A 23,797-nucleotide genomic window follows, 5' to 3' on the forward strand; every position below is an offset into this window, starting at 1 on the left:
AAGAAATTTGATGTATATATTTCTTGAAAAGTGAACGAAGGGAGTATAAATTTCTTTTGTGTCGAAAAGAAATGGAATACCATAGTATCTATATAAGGAACTAAAATTCTTACTAGGTTACCTTATTTAGATGTTATCTAATTTTTAAATATTATATATGTCTATTTATTTCACAACAACTTTCTTTCTTGCTTAAATAGAAATAACCGAAATTCAAGCAAAATTAAAATAAACTTATATCATATGAAATTTTAAATATAACGTTGTTTCAAAGTAGGTAAACTTATAAATTTTTACATACCACTTGAACTTATAAAGGAGTTTTGATATCTTTATTAAAAAAGAGTAGTTGAAGTAGAGGTTAGAAAAAGTTTTTTCAGAAGTTAATAAAATAATTTATGAAACTTCACCATTAATAAATGTGGTGCAGAGAATAGAATTGTTCTTTTTTTAATTAAAGATCTTGAATTTGAGCTTTGAGTATGAAAAAATCATAGACATCAAACATTTAATCAGCAATGATCATAGACATCACATCTGAAAAATTATTTATTGTTCATCCAGTAATATTAATGTTACAATATTGGAAGCCCCTCAAAATCGATCCAACTAGTTCCTTAAAAACTGGTACCTGTAAATATTAATAATCCCTACAATTTTTGTGTCAAGTGATGTCTTGAGATTGTAACTAACTACATGAGTGAATCTCTCCAACTGTTATCTCGAAAAGCTGCAGTGAAAACTGAAAACGATCAACCATGTCTGAGGCCACATTAGAAATTTCATGCCGTCATGCAGAGGCGTATCTAGAGGGGGTTCTGTGGGTTCACGTGAACCCATGCTGTCCTTTATAGATCATATATAGTAGTGTTATATTTTTCAAAAAATATTTAAATATAGAGGTGGTGTGAACCCACGTTAAATGTAGCATATAATAATACGATGATTATTGGGTGCACGTCTCTAAACAAATATAGAAAATTTTAATCTTATATCTATCTTATTTTTTTAGTAACACTCTTCCAAGTGGTTATTGGTAACACTTCGGCATTTCAATCATCTTTTCTTTAGTTTTTTGCTTTAATCTTTCAAAATTTTCAAGTGTGTTACATTGAAAATAATTCCTAAAAAGAAAAATAGCACTGCAATTTTTTTAATAATTAAATCAAAAGTGTATATTAAAATTTAAAACTAGTAGTATTACATATGTTGGACCTATAATTTATAAAATTTAACAGAGTGTTAAGAACGTCAAGGTCAAATCAATTAAATTTATGTCTTAGATGCATTTTTTTGTAGTAGACTAGTAGTGAACCCATCCTTCTGAAATCCTAGATACGCCTCTGCCATCATGTTATATGCAGAAAGGCAGGAATTTAATAAGGCGTCATCTCAATATCGGTATTCTCGTCTGAATCAGGTTCATCTCGAGGAAGAAGGCCAAGTAGTGGTAAAGGCAGCAGGGTGCTGAGATTGCAGATAATTATTAGGAGAGCCAAGTTGTCAAATTTGTCTTTGGTGACACCAAAGATGTGAGTTAGACCTGCACCAAGTAGTCCCCCAAGGATACTTCCCCCATTGGCTATGGACATAAGGGTTGCAAAGAAAGTTGCCTCCATTCCCAGTGGGCATATTCTTGCAGCTAATACAAGAGCAGGCATGAAGAAAGCCTGAAAAAAGTATAAAGTCAGACAATCCTGAAAAAGTAGCCAGAATACCACTCTCAAAAGAATCAAAACCTACTGATCAATCTGATTTCCTCAACTAAATTTAGAGCTTCCCTCTCTTTTTCTTCCTTGGTAGAGCTTTAGAATTACTTCCCAAAAGTTGGCATAACAGTAAAAATGGGTAAATTTCATAGGACAGCCATCTCGTGACCTTAAGGATCTTCCAAAGTTATAACTTTCTGGTAACATTTCAAGCACTAACAAGTGTGCATAGGTGTATGTGTATCCTTCAACATTTAACTAACAGTCTACCTAACTAAATACTTATCTGCACCGAGTGTTTACACCAAACCAATTCAAGTTATCATGGTTATTAAGTGAGTCAACAAAGTGAAAATATATATTACCATTGTTAAATGACAATCGTATATATTCAAACACATATTATGCATCCATTGGTACGGTGTAAACATCTGGTACAAGTAAGTTTTCAACTAGAACTGATTGTGACACAAAACACATGGATCAAAAAGTAATGGCTACTTCCCTAGGTCTTTCTGTGCAACATTATTATTCCTAAGTTATAGTTTTTCAGCTCAATATTATAGTTCTTAACTGGAATCTATTGCTGGATTCCAGTCCTATAGTTTGTAACTGAAATCTATTGCTGAGTAGAGTCTCACAATCTACAGACATGAAAAACTCCAAAACTGCTTTACAGTCACCTACTTTGATCTTCCCATAAATAGAAGAACAGTTCCATCACAATCTTACTTTTTGTCAGCCAAATACCCTCTTTAGTTAATTGTAATGACTTTCTTTTCAGTTCCATGATTCCTAGTCCTATCAAGTGCTATATGTTCTTTCAATGCACTTCTTTTTTCAGTGATTAGCTGCAGAAATTTGGATTACAAAGTGAGTTCCATATTCAGAATGTTCTTTCTGTGTATATTTAAGGGAAATCACAGAACTAGAGATTGGTAATCGGTCTGAGAAGCAATCCAAAGCTAGGCCAGTAAAAGACAGAAGATTACCTGACCAAGAACAGATAGGATCAAGGAATCCCCAATAGCAAACCACTCATCACTAATGCCAAACTTCCGGTTCAATCCGGTTACTAGCAAAACCTATCAACACGTCGATTACACATAAGCCAATCTAAACCGCCAGAAAGGGCCAAAAGGCAAGACACAGTAAAACAGAAGATATTTTGGGACAGATACCTGTGTCATCCCAAGAGCTGAACCAATAATAGTTGTCACAAGGAATATTTTCCTTAAAGGAACTTTCTTTAAGAAACCATTGTAAAGCGCAACACCAATAAGTGATGCAACTGAAGTAACAACATTAAGGCGGCCTAAGAATTCTGGAGTGAAACCAAGTTTATTGGTTCTACAATCAAGAAATTTCAGTTAAAAAACTTGCATCTTGCATTTAATAATAATCTGAACAAGAGACTTGAAGTTGAGCATACATGAAGAAAAACGTAGCAGAACCTGACTGTGGTGTTGCCTGAAATAGGAAAATAAATAGTGTGGGAAGAAAAACATTAGGCTGTTTAACAGCTCCCCATAACTGGATAATGCTACTTTTAGAACTCTCAAAGAAGTCATTGCCTAAAGAGAGACCCCTTGCTGGGCCATGTACAGGCTCCTCTTTCACAAGTAAAGATACTACAGATGTTATCAGTGGAAGTAATGCTGTTACACCAAAGACGGACCTGGAGGAACCAAAACATAATTAACTGACTGAACCAAAACACAGGCTACAATTCTCAACAGACTGAAAAAATATCATACCTCACACCATAAACTTCCACAAGGGATCCACTAAAGTAAGAACTGACAATTCCACCACATGCTGAAGAACCCCAGCAAAGTGACTGAAGAGATCCTGACATGCTTTGGGATTCACCACGTGCCCGCTCAACGACCACGGAATCCACAACCTACATCATACCTCAATTTTATATCCTGGATAAATTGGAGAACAGAAGAAGATACCAGCTGGAAAACAACTTGAGGAACACTACAAGCAAAACAAAAGATAAACTTCATTCCATTTGAACAGCAAAACAACTAAAATTCAAGCTCAAGAATTTTACTCCTCCCACACCCCCGGTATGTAATATTGCCAAGATCTCAACACAAACATGAATGATGATGAAGGAGTTGGGTCCCTGGCAATGAGTAGCACAATAGATTGTGACACCAGTTAGCCCCCAGTTATTGATAATATAACTCAGAAAGATTAAATAGTTTATCCACCTTATGTACTTCCATATCTTGCATTGAGAATTTCATGGTGGTGAGTTCTTCCATGTCAATATGATAAAAGCTCACTCTAAGCTACGCTGTTATGCATTTTCTTCTAGAATATAAGAAGCAGCAGCATCATAACCTTCTATATTCTTATGGCTGTGATGTAAATACTCATCATTCAACAATGAAGAATTACCATGTTTCTCAGAGGAAAGAGTTCCTGTTAACAGATGCCAATAACATTTCAGCGACAAAATCACATAATTTTAAGAGATCCAAATTTTGATTGATTCATCAATACTATAGTCCACAGAAAGCCAGCATTAAAAGTGGAACAGATAACTTGTCAGGGTTGGAGAAGTCATTTCGTACAAATAGTTACCTCTGTCTAACAAGGTTTAACGAAGCAAATTATAGGTTCGGAAACCATGAGCAGGTCATTTGCCTACTCAAATTAGCAACAACCCAAAAATAAAGAGACAACGCATGTTAATGTGATCATTTTCGTTCATACTTCTTCTGAGTGTAAACGATAACAGCCCACAGATAGAGAGATACAGCCTGTGAAGTGCATGCTGCTTTATACACTTCATTTAGATAGTTGTGTATGTTCCTTGTACAAGTTGGACAAAACGCACTCTGCCTAAACCATGTTCAATATACCGTAGGAGTTAAACATGGTCTTTTTGTAGAAAACACTGATTATAGATGTGATTTTGACTATTCTTATACATAATTTCTGGTTGTATTAGTTTAATAAGTTTTTTGGACTTTCAATGATGTTGAAGACGAAAGAAAATAAAAGATTGTTCTCTTTAACAAATTAAGCTTTTAGAAGATGGTCACACAACAAAATTTGTTACCGAAGCAGGCCGAGATCCGGAGTTCAAGTCTCACTACCACCCTTAAGTTAAATAGATTTCATGCATTTGACACATGAAAACAAAAATCTGGACCACATGCGAAAGGTGTATTAAAGTCATACATGAGTAAATAAAAGTGTGCTCTCTCTAATAGTGAAAGCTTTCAATGAGGTGGTCATCTAATTGAATAACTGAGTTTTTGAAAACTTATCATACTTATCCTTTGATATCGACACGGCTGTTTGCTAGACTTTAACTTCAGATAATGTCTCAGAGTCTCAGACGTTATCTCTGGCCCTTTTTTCCAAGGATCCACCTGACAGGCTTCCGTCTAAATTTCAAAAGGCTTTTACAGTTGCTTCAATCAAGTCAAGCTACGGTGTAACTAGCAAGAACTTGTGAATATAATGCAATGGAATAGATGCAGGACATTCTCTAGCAAGAACTTGTGAACATAATGCATTGGAATAGATGCAGGACAAAGAGAATTAATTTTACGGCACGGAGCTGTAAATAAGCTGGTTTCCAGAATTCCAGTTCACAATCTCGTAGCGTGTCCACCAGTTCTGAGGTCCAGATCCCAAGAAGATTGTTGTCAACCTCTTGATCAAGTCAAAAACAGTTTAGATAAATAATGTAGCACACAGGCTTGAATTATTGTGACTAGGTAACAAATCTAACACCACAAGTCAAATAACTGAAACCAACTAGAATCAAAAGGAACTTACGACAGCTGAGAAAGAAACAGAAAGAGAACCAATAAGTATGCAGAAAGCTGCACCATACTTGCTGTCTACAAAAGTGGCCATCAAAAACCATGAGAGAGCTCCAAAAAGTCCTGATAGTACCAAATATGACCTTCTCCGGTATCCAAACAGTGGGAAGGAATCACTATAAAAGCAAAACCAATGTCATGAAAAATTAATTACTAGAAATAATTAGTTAGATGAATAAGGATGAAATGCGAACTGAATCTAACCTAATGAATCCATATAACGGCTTGGCAAGCAATGGCAATGATGAGAAACCAGATATCACAGCTGTCTAGTTAGCCACGAATAATGTGTCAGTCATTGTACTCAAATCCAAAGAAGAAGTGCCACTGAAAGAAAATAAATTTGACACCGTGTCAAACAGTTTCCATTTTAAAATGCTCTTTATCAACTGAAGTCAGAAATGCTGAGGCAAAGATTGGTAAATTGGAAATATCACACTCAAAATCTTTACAGAAAACGATGAATCAATTTCTGAAAATGATATGTCTAGTTTCATGGTTTCAGGCCGTAGATGAGGATGAATAAATGCCCACAGGTTGATTCATACTGTCCAATCAACTCTATTTACTGATATGAGAAAAAGTAGATAAGAAAATGTTGAATGACCATAAGTATAGTATACCATTGGTAAAAGCACCTCATACACATAACACTTCTAAAGAAGGAGAGGATAGCGTGGAGATTTTCATTTAAATAAACTTGTAGTTCAAGCAACTGACTCTTAATGTATCTTTAGATTCAGAATCCATGTAAATGTTAAGGACAATATAATTAGTTTTCCAACTCAAATGAGCACTTTCGGATAAAATACAACCTTGTGGAAGTTCAACCACCAATGTAAAGAAGTGTTCGCCGAGAAGATGGCATACCTCTGCAGGGTCTAGGTGTAGGTCATCTTTCAAATAATAGCTAACAGCAAGATCTGAAAGGCCTAAGACACCTTGAACAAAATATACCATAGCAACTGCAATGTTATCGGGGGTTAGTTCCACCCCGAAGAATCTGGCTGAGCTAATAGAACTTTTTTCCTTGTGAGAGCCAGTTTTATCAGATGAACTAGAATCTTCGATGCTAGTGGTTGTCAGGAGATCACCATTTCCTGCAGATTGATCAGATAGGGAAATGTCATAAATAATTGAACCTATGTCAACTTCTGTGAACATGAATGACCCCTTATCCACTTTCATGCCAATATACTGATATGTGTGCATCCTAGTGGAAAATTCCTGTCATAGGAATGTGGTATAGCCAATATCAAGAAACTTTTAACCAGAATGTCTAGGTTAGGCAAGGAAAAATCTGCTAAAATTACACTGAAAACCACACATATCACTTGAATATTCTAAATCCTTCTTTTAAATGTCTTACTTATTAATTAAGTTGGTGATGAATTCTTAACAGATTCAATCAATCAACTAAGCCTTAATCCGAACTAGTTGTGATCCTCTACATCCATTTCCCCTTCAACTATGAGCACTATAAAAGAGTTATGATTGCTCTTCGACATATCACTCAACACCTTTAAGGCAGAGCTTTCCCTGCTTTGTAAATATTCTCACGTGTCTCCTTAGTTTGACATGTTTAAAGCACCATAGAGAATCTTCTAGAGGTTCTTGTACATGCGAGGGACTTGATTCTATATTGCATCCACGACATGCTGTGCAGACAATTCAATTTGAAGTAATAGTTTGTTCCGTTTACTAATATATTACAAGCACAAAAATGGTACGCGGACAGCTCAAATTGAAGTAATAATATGTTCCAAACTACTTGAGATGCAGTAAATGCTTAGCATTTTCGGCATCTGAAAATTGCTGTGATTGGTTTTCCATCAATTCCTATAACATGAATAATTCATAAATCGTCTTGATTTGGTACCCGTATTTTAACAAACAGTTATCAAACTTGAAATCATAACAATGAACAGGCATCTACTTGAAAATTGGAATTTGTAACCGTAATACAATAACTTTACTTTTCTATTTCAGCATCTACCTACTGTAAGAATAACTTAGTAGAATTAACCACATATGCGGTAACTTACTATTGATAGAATCAAGCAACGGTTCGGCATCGTTGTCTTGTTGGACTGGGTTTTCCGGCACTGCAACGGTGACTGACATTTTGGTGTCAGGTAGAGATGACGATCGAATGCCGTTTCCAGCGAGGATTGCAGAGAGGAAGAAGAAGGCCAAAATTGTTGGTAAGATGGAGAATGCTAAACGTAGCCATTATAAAACTAATTTTTCCGTTCGTAGGTCGTATTTCCCTCTGGTTTATGGAATATTCAAATGACTGGTAATGTGAATGCAGCACAAGTTGACCTGACAGAAATTACAAAAATTGACTTAAATGTTTGGGGAAGATAATCACATGCCCTCATCAAAATCAGAATCAGTTAACATCATCATTTGGGAGTTTCTTCGGACATTCAAGAGTGTAGCTCCGTAATTTTTCCTTCTCCCTTCCTTCTTTCTTTGCCGCGTGTTTTTCACAGCCATCAAAGGGCGGAGCCACCTTTTGCTACCTTTCGTGGAAAATTATATTATTTATATATGATTAAAATAATTTTTTATGTATATATAATAAATGTCAAATTTGCTTCGATTATTTCGTGTGTCTATTTTTATTAGTTTTGAATTCCTTAATGAAAATTCTGACTCCGTCACTCAAGAACAAGGCAAGTGTTGCATCTTTGCTCTTTCACATTTATTATTCTTCAAAATTCCTCGTGCCATGGAAAACAGTACTCTCCATTTTCAATGGATTTTTTTGCTTCACGAACTTATTACATACCTAGCAAAAGTTGGTTATATATTCAAACAATAGGCACTCGCACGGAGCACGCATATCCTATATAGTAGAAATATAAATAGAAATGGATGGAGAAAATGGTCACGTGACTTGTTAACAGTGGAGAATTGATCTTGACAAGTAGTAAGCCATCAATTGGATTGTTAAAATATATTTTCTTTCTGATCAAAAAATAAAATTATATATATATTCATAATACATAAATATGTGTTTTTAATTTAGCTTCATCTGATATTTATGTCATTTAATTTTAGGTGTGCACAAGTAAATATTTAAACTTTGTATAAAATTAAACAGACACAATACGTCTATTTATACACACTCATAGTTGGAGACTTGGAGGTGCACACTCATAGTTGAAGGACACATATACAACTAAAACTGAAATCAAGTTAAATGATATATTTATGTGTTATGTCTTCTTCTTCTTTTTTAATTCACCATGTTAAATTAAGTTTTGGGCCTAACTCACACCCTAAAACTAGCTCAAAGGGAGGAGGATTGCCCAAGTCTTATAAGGAGTCCACCCATCTCATTAACCACCGATGTGAGACTTTTGTCATTCTTTAACACCCACGTCACGCCCAGTGCTTAGCATCTAGTGCGTGGGCAATTTTAATTTTGGGGGTCCCAACATTGGGTGAGACGGGCCCTGCTCTGATACCATGATAAATTTTGTATGTAAACAATTCTCAAACACCATTGTTAAATTCTGTATGTAAACAATTCTCAAACACCATTGTTAGCCATTTGAGAGAGCTAAGCAGTGAGAGAAAACTAAGATGTTTATTACTGAGAGAATGAATTATTAGACAAAATTACACACTACAAAGTATATATGCTTATACACAGCTGGTAACTAACTACACGTGTCTAACCGACTTTTAACAAACTTTATCAAAATTTCTAGCTAGGACAATGACCACTCTACCCCTCAATACCATGCTTCAAGTAATTCCCATTCATCAACATGTCTTGCGTGCCACCCAAATATTGAATAACAAAAGACCACCCAAAATTGACCCCTTCTCTCACACTTATCAATCATAAATTTCCCTCTTGCAAAGTCTCCTTCCCCAAATTTTGATATCTTTAATTTTTTTCTTACTAAGAAAATGGATGAAACAAGCAGCAAATCAGAAGGAAAAGAAATCGATGACGAATTCACTGAAATAACTCTGCGGCCAATTGAACTGTCAGATGTGGATGATTTCATGGAATGGGCAACAGATGAAAAAGTCAGCCAATTTTGCTCTTGGGATACTTACACTTCCAAAGACCAAGCTCTAGATTACATCAACAATAATGCAATTCTCCATCCATGGTTGCGAGTTATTTGCACTAAAAACAGAGCAATTGGGGCAATTTCTGTGACACCAAATTCTGGTTGTTTGGATAGTTGTAGAGCAGAGCTTGGTTATGTATTGGCTTACAAATATTGGGGTAAAGGGATTGTCACAAAGGCAGTGAAAATTGCTGTATCAAATATATTTGAAGAATGGCCAAATCTTGAGAGGGTTGAGGCTTTTGTGGATGTAGACAATAAAGGATCACAAAGGGTGTTGGAAAAAGCTGGATTCTTGAAAGAAGGTGTTCTAAGAAAGTTCAGGACAATAAAGGGCAGATCACCAGATATGGTCATATTTAGCTTTCTATCAACAGATGTTCTGTTTGAATGATTGTTACATGTTGTTTTAATTAGTATTGTATCTATAGTATTGTGTTATATTGTTTTAATTAGTATTGTATCAATGGTATTGTGTTATATTGTTATATTGTTATATTGTTTTTCCAATGTTTTTGTGTTTTAGATTTCCCTAATCATGTGTCAAAAAGCCCCTAAATAAATATTATGACGATCTTACCATTTTTACTTCTAAATAATAAAGATATGTAATAGATTGGCATGATAATTTAAATATGCAAAGTGACTTTTTGAAATAGGACAAATTTATGCATTTATTCAAACAATATGCGAGTGTACTTTGTCCTCATATAACATGGAGTATTTACCTTAACTTCATTCCCGGAGAACCCTTGAACTACTTCATTATATCAATAATAATAATTGTTCTTGAAGATTATAAATACATCAAGTAATAGCATATAAATAGAATAAATACTCAATAAAAATAGATTATATCTTAAAATAAAAATAAAAATAAGATAATCAAAATCCTTCTTAATTAATACAATTTTTATGAAGGTGTAAAAAAATACGGCACATCATTTGAGTTAGAGGAGTACTATCCATTTGAAGAGATTGATTAACCATATTGAGGTTCCTCGTAACCATTAACAAGCTCAATCCTCAAGAGTATCAATATGTTTGCAAATCCAATCATACCAATATTTGGATATTTAATAAATGTACTTCCTCTGTAAATTAATCATATTTCTATAAAATTGTGTCACCTTAATGCCTATAAATATTCAATTTAGCCAATTTTTTTGTTTCAGAGTGACCAATAAGATGCTTCTTTATTGAGGAATCTTATCCGTTTAAACATGCGTGTAGACAATAAAATTCGCGTTGAGAAAACAATAATCAAGAACGGAAAATTACGCAACAATCGTTTTATTATTTCAAAGTGCGAGTGTTACAATCTCTATGATTCCTCCGAATTCGCCTTTTCAAATATAATTCAAGGGCTCTTGAGCTTAATCTAGAACTTGAGATTTATCTTGATCTTAATCTTTATCTTGAACTTGAACTTGGACTTGATCTTGATCTTGAACTTGATCTTGACTTGAACTTTATCTTGATCTTGACTTTCTAATTGAATTCAAGGGCTTTGAGCTTGATCTTGAATCCCGTGGTCTTGATCTTGATCGTTCTTGAACTTGATCTTGACTTCTTCAAATCTTGAACTTGAACGCTTGAATTCTTCAATTCTTGAATCCTCGAATTCTTGAACTTGTAGAGAAATTGCGGCTTTTGATCCATGAGCTTTCTCTAGCTTCTTGTTCGAATTCTTGGTCTTCTATTATGAATTATGAGGACCCCTATTTATAGTTTTAAAATAGAGGAGTTGTGATTAAAAGAGGACTTTCTTCGGCCAATCAGATTTAAGTGACATGGCATATGGACTTTATGTAGCGGGCTTTAATTAAATTCATATTTATTGAATTTATATATTTAATTCAATTATATTAATCCATAATATTTATTTGGACTAATATATTTATGAATTTAATATAATCCGAATCATTTAATAAATTTATATTTAAATAAATTTTAAATGATTACAAATGCCCTTGCTTCAAGTCTTGTCGAGATATTTTATCTTTCAAAACTAGGCTTGAAGTATTAATTACATGACAATTATATACCATATATTTGAAATGCCATAAATTAATATACCACTTTAATATAATTGGACAAGAATAATTGAAGTGGATACATGAGCTCACGTGGCCACTTGGCTATATATATATTTTTTATTTTTATTTTACTTTCCTCATCCAATTGGAATTAGGAGGTAATCTGTATATGATGGTTTCCCACTTTAAAATTGATCTATTTGTGGCAAGGCCACAAATAAACAACCGCCTAGGATAGGAATCATGAATGTTGACGTGGCATGTGAAGAAACTAAATATGCATCTTATATTATGATGCAAATTTTAACCCAAAATGTAGTTGTAGTAGGATAAAACCGAACTAGGAATTGTAGTCTACTCAATTTCAAATTCATATATCTTTTCTATTGTCCTAGCCAAAAAGAATTTGTAATTGGATTAGGAGAAGAATTTTCTTCTCACCACATGACATCTATAAATAGACACACTGTATCCACAATTTTTCTTCAATTACGGATTGTGAGCTACAAGCCTACGACGAAAGGGACATTATTCAAGGTAATTTTCCTCCCTTTTTCTGATTTTCGTCACTTTTTTACAGCTTGACACGTCTGTCGTAGAAAATTCATATCTCATTGTAGAAAAATTGAAATCATGAACGGTTTGATTTTCCAGAAACTAGACTTCTCGATCTCTAGCATATCCAAAATTCAGAATTTAATACATTTCAAATATTTTTAGATGATTTTTTGAAGTTAGCTCTAGATTCTGCCATGCTGAAAATTTCAGAGTTGTGCGGCTTTACTAAAACTCTCGTGTCTTGATGTAGGAACGACGAAATCACAAGCCGTTTGATTATTTCGAATCTAGACATAAAGGTCTTCAACATATCCGAAATTCAAAATTTAATACCTTCAAAATCTTTCTAGATGATTTTTTTTTGAAGTTAACTTTAAATTCTGTCATACAGTTGATATTCTTAAGGCGAAAGAGGATAGATACACATCCCCGCCGTAACAAAGGCAATCTAAAGGTATTCTTTAAGGCGAAAAGAGGATGGATACGCATCCCCGCACTAAGAAAGGTAATCTAGAGGTATTCTTTAAGGCAAAAAGAGGATGGATACGCATCCCCGCCCTAAGAAGGGTAATCTGAAGGTATTCTTTAAGGCGAAAAGAGGATGGATATGCATCCCCGCCCTAAGAAAGGTAATCTAGAGGTATTCTTTAAGGCGAAAAGAGGACGAATACTCATCCCCGCCCAAAGAAAGGTAATCTAAAGGTATTCTTTATGGCGAAAAGAGGATGGATACGCATCCCCGCCCTAAGAAAGGTAACTTTATGGTATCCTTAAGGTGAAAAGAGGATGGATACGCATCCCCACCTTAAGGAAAGGTAACTTTATGGTATTCTTAAGGTGAAAAGAGGATGGATACACATCCCCACCTTTAGAAAAGGTAACTTTATGGTATCCTTAAGGTGAAAAGAGGATGGATACGCATCCCCACCTTCAAAAAAGGTAACGTTATGGTATCCTTAATGTGAAAAGAGGATGGATACGCATCCCCACCTTCATAAAAGGTAACTTTATGGTATCCTTGAGGTGAAAAGAGGATGGATACACATCCCCACCTTAAGGAAGGTAATTTAGAGGTCAAGACTTGAAAACTTCGACTTTCAAACTTCGAATAATTTGAAGACTTCAACTTGCAGACTTAAAGAATTTGAAGACCTCAACTTGCAGACTTGAAAAATTTGAAGACATCAACTTGCAGACTTGAAGAATTTGAAGACATCAACTTGCAGACTTTGAAGAATTTGAAGACCTCAACTTGCAGACTTGAAGAATTTGAAGACTTCAACTTGCAGACTTGAAGAATTTGAAGACTTCAACTTGCAGACTTGAAGAATTTGAAGACTTCAACTTGCCGACTTGAAGAATTTGAAGACTTCAACTTGCAGACTTAAAGAATTTGAAGACTTCAGCTTGTATACTTGGAGGATTTGAAAACTTCAATTTTAAAGAAACGTCAAGCATGTTGTTAACAAAACCCATATTTTTTAAGGGTCCCCCCCCCCTCCTCATCTATTGACCAATCAATACTTCGTACAAGTCTAAAGTTTGATGAGACAAAAGATAAAACAAAATACTTATCGCTTTCATTATCATGTGACAGATCAAGTGGGAACATGTGATTTTTTTACACTCATGCAACTGAACTTAGGATATATTCTAATCGCCTACGTACCTCAGTAAAGAGGATCAAGTCACAACGTAGTTCTGGGGGATTGAATGATTTTTTTGTTTTTTTTTTGTTCTGTCGTACACAGTTTATACTCTTGCGGGCCAGGAGTGACATGCAGTTTAGGCTCGTACCTTAAGGAGCATCATCTTACTTCAAGGGTAGTACCTCTTTAGGAATTTTGCATTAATAGGACCGATCCTTACACCATCTGTATCAATAAGCTTATAAGCACCATGTGCATATGCTTCTTGTACGACATATGGTCCATCCCACTTTGAGATAAATTTGCCCCCAGACTTGTGCGAAGTAATGATGGGTCTTCTTACCGTGAGAACTTGGTCTCCAACTTGGAAGCACCTCAAGCGAACCTTCTTATTGAAGCATGAGATAGACGAGCTTGATAACATTTAAGGTTTTGCTAGGATTCTAGCCTCTTTTCGTCAAGTGCTTCTAACTCAACAAGACGCAGTCGAACATTTTCTTCTTCAGTGATCCCTTCTTGAATAACAGGTCTTAAGGAAGGTATTTGACGCTCGAGTGGTAGGATTGCTTCAACACCAAAAGCGAGTGAATATGGTGTTGCTTGAGTTGAAGTGCGGTACGTCGTCTTATATGCCCACAAAGCTTCTTCCATTCTTTCATGCCAATCCTGTTTGGACTTAGAGACAACTTTCTTCAGGACGTTGCATAGAGTCTTATTGAATGCTTCAACGAGACCATTGACGGCAACATGATACATAGAAGATTTACGCTGCTTGAAACCAAAAAGATCGCAAATTTTGTTCATTAACTTGTTATCAAATGGCTTGCCATTATTTGTTATTATGTAGTGAGGGATGCCAAAGCGATAGATAATATTCACTCGGATAAAATTTGCAACATTCTCTTTCTTCACTTCTTTAAGAGCGACAACTTCAGCCCATTTTGAGAAGTAATCTGTTGCAGCCAAGATGTACAAGTATCCACCAGAAGATTTTGGTAGTGGTCCCACAACATCCAATCCCCAAGCGTCAAATGGCCAAGATGCAATAGTTGGGTGCAATACTTCGAGCGACTGATGTATGAAATTCGCATGAAATTGACAAGCATCGCACCTCCGAGCATAATCTAAGCAATCTTTCACCATGATTGGCTAATAATACCCCATCCTCTTTATGTGAAAGTGTAGTTTCAGTCCAGATTGATGTGATCCACATACTCCCGAGTGTCCTTCTTGCAAAGCTTGAATTGCTTCTTTCTCTCCCAAACATCGTAATAGTACACCCTCAAATGATCTTCTATATAATGTGTCCTTGTAGTAAAGGAAGCGAGGTGCACGACGACGAATGTCAGTCCTTCTCCTTGGATCTTCTGGAAGTATCCCATAACACATGTAGTCAATAATGGGTTGTCTCCACTCTTCCTTCGCGGCTTCAGAAACGACGACGAGATGATTAAGCTCATTTTCTATACATTCTTCCTCATTTGGCGGTGGTACCATCTATTTTTGACAAATAGTCACTTGTGTCTATTCAGGAAGGGTTAGCGTGGAAGCTAGAGCAGCCAATGCATCAGCTTTCTTATTTTTCGTTCTACGCACATTTTGAAGGGTTACATTTCCAAGCCATCCTATCAACTTTCGATATTGCACCAACTTTGGCTTGATCTATTTCAATTCCTCGATGTCTCACAATAAAGCTAAGGAACTTTCCAGAAGTAACTCTGAAGGCACACTTCAATGGATTCATCCTTAGTTGATAACTTCAAAGCAACTCAAACACCATTCTTAAGTCTTTCAAATGATCATTCATCTTTCTCGACTTTACCACCAAGTCATCCACATAACATTCAACATTATTATGGAGCAAGTCATCAAATATATTTTGCATAGCCCTTTGATATGTAGCACCAGCATTCTTCAAATCGAAAGACATTATTTTGTAGCAATAAATACCTTTAGGCGTGCGGAATGCGGTGAGTTCTTCATCCTTTGATGCCATACGAATTTGATTATAGCCAGAAGAACTGTTCATGAATGACATCGCCTCATAACCAGTGGTGGCATCAATCATTAGCTCAGGAATGGGAAGATGGAACTCATATTTAAGACATGCATTATTGAGATCCCTGAAGTCAGCACAAACTCGAATTTGGCCATTCTTCTTCCTTACAGGGACAATACTTGAAATCCATGTAGGATATTTAACTTCACGAATGAATCCTGCCTCAATGAGTTTGTTGACTTCATTCTCTATCAATGGAACCAAGTCTGGCCTAAAACGTCTTTGGGCTTGCTTAACAGGACGAGCACCATTTTTGACTGCCAACTGATGGACTGCTACTTTAGGATTCAAGCTAGGCATTTTTTTATAACTCCAAGCGAAGACATCCCTATATTCTTTGAGTATATTCATATAAGTGATTCCTTCATCAACTTCTAGAAATGCACTCAAGTAAGTAGGCCTTGGGTCTTCATAAGTACCAAGGTTGTAACATCCGGTAAGTTGAAATAACTATGAAGAGGCTTATGAATCGGAAATAGTCATTTTTGGAATAAAATTCAAAATCTGGAAATTTGGTTAAGTGTGGGAAATCAGTGAGTTTTGGCCAAATTTGAGCAGTCATAACTCCTAGCTCAGGATGAGTTAGGAGTAGTTCCAGTTATGATTTCGAAGCTTGTGGAATGATCTTTCCAACGCCACCGAGTTTGCTCGATTCCGAGTTTGTATGAGCGAGTTATGCCCTTTGAAAGTTGGGCAGTTGGCAGGGAATCCGTCCTGAAATTTTAAGGGCGTTTTCGTCATTTCCCTAGCTATTTCTTTTGGGTTATATTGTTGTGTTAGGCTAATTTTTGGATCATTTGGTCCCATTTTAAAGAGTGAGAGCTAGGGCTTGTGAGTGAAGAGGAGAAGAAAGAGGAGATCAAACAAGTTTCCGTCAAAGATCGTCGTGGATATCGTCGGGGGTGATCCCTACTAGGTATGTGAGTTCATAGTGTTGGGTTGATCCTTTCCCCCGCACACCAAACTCGTTTTATTTCCGAGAAAAGCTTGGTTGGGTTGTTGAAATGTTGGTTTGTGTTGTTAAAATTTTTGGTTGTGTTGTTGGAAGTTCTTGTTGGTTTAGTACATGATTTGATTGTGTTTTTGAGTTGAATCTCTTGTATGTTGAGGAATTTTATGATCCTTAGTGTTTGGAGTTGAGACCCTTGAAGTTAGGGTGGTTTAGAGTTGGAAAAAAAGAGGGAGAAAAGTCGAGTTTTCTGGGGAAAGGGGTGGCGCGTCACGCCTGCCAGCGCACCCCAAGAGAGCTTCTGAGCTTTCTCCATTGGGGCGCCGCGCCTAGCAGAGCGCCAGCAGGTCCCTTCTAAGCTTCAAGGGCTGGCACTCCGCGCCTTGCAGAGCGCCAAGGACGCCAAGTTCCCCCATCCTTCTCATACTTTCTCATGCATGTTCCTTGGTATTGCACCTATGTTTCCAAGTTGTTTCCAACACTCCAAGGTACGTTTAAACGTCAAGAACTCGTCCATAACATGTGGTCAAACACCTTGAATTTCATAATTCCAATTCAAGGAGAGTTAGTTTCCAAGTCAAGTGAAATTAAGAGTTAAGTCTAGAAGTTAAAGAAGTGAGTCAAATCAAGTCTTTAAAGTTGTTCAAGAGTCTTTATTGAACGTTTTAACTTCATTCTAAGGCTCAAGTTTCAAGTCGAGTAAAGAGTATAAAATTCAAGCCAAGTGAAGAGTCTCAAGTTTCAAGCTAAGTCAAGAACATAAAGTTGAGTTCATTTCTCAAAGTTATTAGGGAACTATGTATTCCCAAGGAAGTTTTAAAGAAATGTTTTTACATTTAAACAAGGTTGGAAACTGAGATTTCCAAAGAGCCTTCGGGCTAGTTTTTTGAGTAATTATCTCAAATCAGCAGGAAGACATATGTTTTAAAAATATAAGAGCTAGTACATTTTTGGGAGTAGTATCGAGCACCGAATTGGGGGAGCGTTCAAAGAACCCACAGCCCCCATAGAACCATGTTAGCCACCATGGGTAGAAAATGATCTTACTTTTTAGATGAATCTTTTTCCAGATAGACTAGTGGATCCATTAGGCAGTTCAGGTCTTATACCTTTGGCTGGGTATAAGATGCTCTGGCAGCGTGAGGTCGATCGTTGTATTATCACTATAGCTCTTATGTGATGGTTGTCGGTTAGAGAAACTCCCACAACAGTTATTGTATTTTCATACACATAAAGTATTATATTTTTATATACATCAGTTCATTTGTATTTCTATACACATCTCAGGCTTATTGTATCTTTGTATACACACAAAGTTTATAGCATGTTTTAAGCAATCTTTCTTTATATCGCACTTGTTTTAAAATTGCCTTATATTGAAAGAAGTCAGTCAGGTTGAGTTGAGTTGAGTTGAGTTGAGTTGAGCCAGGTAAGCTATTCAGTTTCTTCCAGATTTCCTTCTAGCCTATGTTGTTTAGTTTTCCAGCTCGCATACTCGTACATTTAATGTACTGATGCCAGTTGGCCTGTATCTTATGATGATACAGATATAGGTACCCAGGATCAGCATCCAGCACGTCGTTGATCCATCTGAGAACTCCAGAGTCAGTGGTGAGCCTCCTTGCATTTCGAAGGACTCAATTATTTTGTGTTATTAGTTATGTTTTATTAGGGTGTTGCGGGGTCTGTCCCAACATCCATCTCAGTATTTTAGAGGCTTCATAGATAGTCAGTCAGTTAGTTTTGAGTCTCTCATCTATGTATATATGTAAATATCCTATTTTGAGATTCGAGTTGCCTTTGTGGCAAGATTTTATAAGTTAAGTTGTTTTGTAACCTTGCATTTGCATTGAGTTTTTCTGTTGAGTTAGGTTTCCGCTGAGTTAAGAAAGCCAGGCCAAGGGTTCGCTTGGGGCCAGAAATGGTCTCCGGGTGCCGGTCCAGCCCAGGGTGTAAGCTCGGGGCGTGACAAAGGTTAACTTCCTTTAAGGGATCTCTTGTGGTCTTCACTCCTTCTTCAAGTTCTAGTAGAGCATCTCCAGCATCTTCCTCTTCTAGAGGGTCATTGTCATTGACATATATATGATAACACCAGACAATATCTTCTAACTCTTCATCAATATTCATTTGAGGCAAAGAATCGTGCTCATTCTGGATTGTAACATGATATGAGGAGCCTACACTTTCTTTATCTTTCTCGTGCTCCTTGGTGTAAACCATAGTATGAGCCTTTGCCTTGAGTTCCTCTTTACACGAAACCACAAGTTCCACTCGTCGCCTTATTCTTGAAGGAATCAAACTTTTGAAATCCTTTTGGATCATAGATGAAGCCAGCGTTGTCACTTTTAGATAACTTCTCTGATACTTGTTGTTTCTCTTCTTCATTGGACCTAATCTCTCAAACACAGAAGTTCTTGCAGTCGATTCTCCAAGTCAATCAAAGATGAAAGGCTTTCTATTAGGAGCAGTGATATCATCTTCAAAAGTTATATGATTATTGCTTGCTTTTCTTATGGAGATGCGAACTGGCGGTGGTTGGTTATAGCCTAGGCCATCATGTGTTTGCCTGGTTTTATCAAATGATGGGAGTTTCCCTAACATTGATGACTCATTAGGGTTATATCCAACCTTTGCAAATAATTGTAAGCATTAGGATCAAAACCTTCTCCCATGCGTTTTGTAGGGAGTGTCACATCTTGCACTTGATTTTGAGCGATTGTCTTTCCTGCCAGCTTTGAAGGCAAGTTTATTGCATCAATCCGTCTGATAGGAAGAGTTAGTCCTTTTAATGCATATTTTTGAAGGTTAGATGATTTGACTTCTTCTTTCTTTACTTTTGGAACATAGCGAAGTCTAGAAGTCAGATTCTTCTTTGAAGACATGGTCTTCCCTTCATTGAGATTGGGACAAAGTTCTTTTGTCAACTTTTGCCTTTCCGACAGCCGTATAGATTTTTTTGCTTGTTATCTTGTCATACTTGGTTGATTTGACATCATTAGATTTTGTCTCTTTAACAACATAACTCTTCAAATAGAATTTTGCATTGGCAAAGTGCGTCTCAACTTCGGTGAAAGTATTATCATCTACAACTATCTTCATTTCAATCCCGTCTTCAAGATACTTCAAACATTGATAGTAAGAAGATGAGACAATTCAATTCTCGTGTACCCAAGGCCTGCTAAGTAATACATTGTATGAAGTCTTTGCATCGATTACGTGCATCCATGTGCTTGATCGCAAATCTTGCATGTGGATTTCTAATTTAATGGAGCCTATGGACCTCTGTCCTCCTTGATTGAATCCTTGTATCAACAAACGACTTTCACTAAGTTCTTCGATCGTGAGGCCGAGTTCCTTCAATGTGTGGATAGACAGAATGTTAACTCCAGATCTTTCATCTATCAAGATTCTATTTATCTTCTTCTCTAGCATGTGACCAACCATATACAAAGAACGATTGTGTAGTGTTTCACCAAATAGAACATCATTTTCTGTGAATGTGATTTTTGTATCACATGTATGTGCTTCTTGAGAAGAAGGTTCAATAGGATTTCAGAAGATGAAGTAGACATCATTGACGAGATTTCCCTTGTTGCTTTTTTTTCGCCATTAGGAGATACTTTTGGTGAGGATTCTATTGTTGTTCCTTCTTTGTCAGTTGGAGACACCTTCATTGTTTTATCTTTATCAGCATTAAAACATGATGCCTCGACATTTTCTTGAGTAGACTTTGTGCGCAACCAACTTGGTAAGAATTCTTCTAGAGTTACAGGATGTCGGGGTTTCTAGTAGTAATGCACTTCTACCTTTGCCTTCTTTGGGCGCTTGATTGATTTCTGCTTTACCAGTTTTTTCACCATCTTCTTTCTAATCGGTTGCTCACATGATTCTTTTCGTGAGCTTGACTTGTTGCATCTTCGCCTAGTCACAAGAATCCAGCCTTTATCACTATCTATATCAACTTGAGATTTGTCTAGCTCCAATGACTCTTCTTCATGCTTTTCAGCGATACATATTTGGATCGGATCGAGTGAGCCGAATGTGATGGAGATTTGATTAGAACTAGCTTTCTCATCATCAAGGACAATCTTCTTTTCTCTAAACAATCGCATCACTCTATCCTTGAAGACAAAACATTTTTCAAGATGATGACTCTCAAGTCTATGATACTTACAATAATTTGGGTCATCAACTTTTCCAGCTTCATCAGGCCGTTCCATCTCTGGCAACTCAATGAGTTTTAATTCAAGTAACTCATCGAAAATATCAGAAACGTCAGAATCCAAGAAGGGGTATTCATTTTCTTGCATTTCCCTTAGGATTGATTTTTGGTCTGAACGCGCTTGAAAATTCGTTCTCCCACTTTGCTTCTTCCCTTCCTTTGTAGTAAACTTCACAGGCGACACATTAGCATTCATTGACTCTTTGTTATCGTTCTTGGGCACAAATTTGCTCCATCTCTTAGGTTCATGCTTATCTCTTCCTTTGCGAGGGTCATGGACAAACGTCATATCCTTTCCGGCAGATGACATGCTCAATTCCATATCATGAGCGCGAGTATCTAGATCTTCAAAGGATTTTGGTTTTATTCCCCGTAAGATATAAAGAAGCTCCCAGTGCATCCCTTGGATACACATTTCTATTGCAGAAACTTCATTAAGCCTATCCTTGCAATTCAAGCTCGCGTTCCTCCATCGATTTATGAAGTCTATGGCTGGTTCATCCTTCCTTTGGCGAGTATGGCTTGGCATACATATGAGAAGACTTGGTGGAGACTTCATACTTATAGTGCCTTCAATGAACTCCTTCAAGCGATCGAGTGGGATCATTTCTTCAGAAGAAACTGGCATCTCATTAACAAGCGGTGCTTTCTTCGCAAGATCTTCACTCTTGAACTTCAACACATTTTTCGGGTGCATGACTCGCTTCTCCATCTAAAAGTCCTTCCATTCGGTCCATCAACTTATTGATTCTAGACTCTTGGTGTGAAAGCATGCTTTGTCAATCCTTCAACCAATTTCATCAGATTTGCGAGTTGTTCCTCAAAGGAAGAAGCAACAACCACCATTGTTTGCATGATCATTGGAGATGTAGGAGAGTAGCATGGATTGTCGCATAAATTGATCTTCAGCGAACTCACATTACGCGATGCACGTGGAGATGACTCATTCATTGAATCATAGCTCTCCCTTGTGGTAGAGTTCTTGGAACCAGATTGCTCAAAGAAAGCCAATGTCTTCTTGATCTTTTCAGCAACACTGTTTCCTCTTTCTAAAGCGTTTGCGGAGGAACTTGATATTTTTGGAGTCGTAGACCCAAAAACTAGAGTTGATGCAGATGACACTTGAAGTGTTTGTTGTCCTAGAGTAGCAGCCTTGCTTCTCATAACAGCTTCGAAACTTCCAAAGGTAACACCCAAAATGCCTTCAACTTCAGTAGAGAACTTAAAGCTAGTGGCCTTAGAGGCAGTTGATCGAGAGTTGTTCTTCATGGAAGTCATCTCGATATTCTTTGATGCTTGAAAAGTTGAGACGAGAGGTAGAGATTGTCCCATTGGGAGTGCCAGAATTTGTAGACAATAAAATTCGCGTTGAGAAAACAATAATTAAGAACGGAAAATTATGCAACAATCGTTTTATTATTTCAAAGTGCGAGTGTTACAATCTCTATGATTCCTCCGAATTCGCCTTTTCAAATATAATTCAAGGGCTCTTGAGCTTAATCTAGAACTTGAGATTTATCTTGATCTTAATCTTTATCTTGAACTTGAACTTGGACTTGATCTTGATCTTGAACTTGATCTTGACTTGAACTTTATCTTGATCTTGACTTTCTAATTGAATTCAAGGGCTTCAAGCTTGATCTTGAATCCGGTGGTCTTGATCTTGATCGTTCTTGAACTTGATCTTGACTTCTTCAAATCTTGAACTTGAACACTTGAATTCTTCAATTCTTGAATCCTCGAATTCTTGAACTTGTAGAGAAATTGCGGCTTTTGATCCAGGAGCTTTCTCTATCTTCTTGTTCGAATTCTTGGTCTTCTATTATGAATTATGAGGACCCTTATTTATAGTTTTAAAATAGAGGAGTTGTGATTAAAAAAGGACTTTCTTCGGCCAATCAGATTTAAGTGACATGGCATATGGGCTTTATGGAGCGGGCTTTAATTAAATTCATATTTATTGAATTTAAATATTTAATTCAATTATATTAATCCATAATATTTATTTGGACTAATATATTTATGAATTTAATATAATCCGAATCATTTAATAAATTTATATTTAAATAAATTTTAAATGATTACAATGCGATATGAAATCATGATCTGAAATTAAATTGATATAAAGTAAAAGTTTTATTTGAATATATAATATAGATTTCATCTTAATATAAATTTATACTTCTTACTCATGAAATTCATAGTTTTTCAAGAAAAAAATTTAAGAACTCATTCCTAAGATTCAAAACCTGATTTTCAGTAAGATCATTTATCAAAGAGATTACACTTTCTTCCGCATTAATAACTTTGGGCTCAAAATGTAAGTCCAATGAATAGCTTTATTATTTTTGGGCTGGAGCTTTATTATTATTTTTCCATTGATTTTCTTAATAATGCTATTTCTCCTTTTCAATTTCCATTTGTTTAAATTTGTTTGGCGCATTATTTTCATTTTTGTATTTTTTTTTATTTCTATTGTTCATTTTATTTTTACATAATTCTCTTTTTATATACTAATTTAAAGGAACTCCTTAAAATATATCAATTATCCTTAAACCTGAAATTGAGATAGAAAAAAATATTCTAAAGATAATTTTTAAATAAATTTAATCAAACGAAGAAATTTGAAAGACGTGAATATTCATGATATTTCTT

General features: G+C 36.1%; 2 protein-coding genes across 2 annotated transcripts; one reads left to right on the top strand and one right to left on the bottom strand.

The window, feature by feature from the left end:
• Window positions 1–1,350: 1,350 nt before the first annotated feature.
• On the bottom strand, window positions 1,351–6,660 carry LOC125838261 (folate-biopterin transporter 1, chloroplastic-like). Its single transcript, XM_049517344.1, has 8 exons — window positions 6,437–6,660; window positions 5,771–5,835; window positions 5,520–5,682; window positions 3,467–3,615; window positions 3,142–3,387; window positions 2,891–3,059; window positions 2,702–2,794; window positions 1,351–1,670 (listed from the first exon to the last, which is right to left on the bottom strand). Exons 1-8 carry the CDS (start codon window positions 6,524–6,526, stop codon window positions 1,377–1,379), a joined length of 1,269 nt encoding a protein of 422 aa, XP_049373301.1. The 5' UTR covers window positions 6,527–6,660; the 3' UTR covers window positions 1,351–1,376.
• Window positions 6,661–9,496: 2,836 nt separating this feature from the next.
• On the top strand, window positions 9,497–10,060 carry LOC125838012 (uncharacterized). Its single transcript, XM_049517066.1, has one exon. It carries the CDS (start codon window positions 9,497–9,499, stop codon window positions 10,058–10,060), a length of 564 nt encoding a protein of 187 aa, XP_049373023.1.
• Window positions 10,061–23,797: the final 13,737 nt, after the last annotated feature.

Source organism: Solanum verrucosum, unplaced genomic scaffold (assembly GCF_900185275.1).
Source record: "Solanum verrucosum unplaced genomic scaffold, falcon-dt-bn FXZP01000079.1, whole genome shotgun sequence".
Taxonomy (NCBI): Eukaryota; Viridiplantae; Streptophyta; class Magnoliopsida; order Solanales; family Solanaceae; genus Solanum; species Solanum verrucosum.

Excerpts from the sequence above, each read along its gene's own strand:
- LOC125838261 (XM_049517344.1), bottom strand. The coding sequence starts at position 6,526 with ATGGTATATTTTGTTCAAGGTGTCTTAGGCCTTTCAGATCTTGCTGTT. Across the intron at positions 5,683-5,770 it reads CCGTTATATGGATTCATTAG|TGATTCCTTCCCACTGTTTG; the intron begins GTTAGATTCAGT and ends TTGCTTTTATAG. Across the intron at positions 3,060-3,141 it reads TCTGCTACGTTTTTCTTCAT|AACCAATAAACTTGGTTTCA; the intron begins GTATGCTCAACT and ends TCTTGATTGTAG.
- LOC125838012 (XM_049517066.1), top strand. The coding sequence starts at position 9,497 with ATGGATGAAACAAGCAGCAAATCAGAAGGAAAAGAAATCGATGACGAA.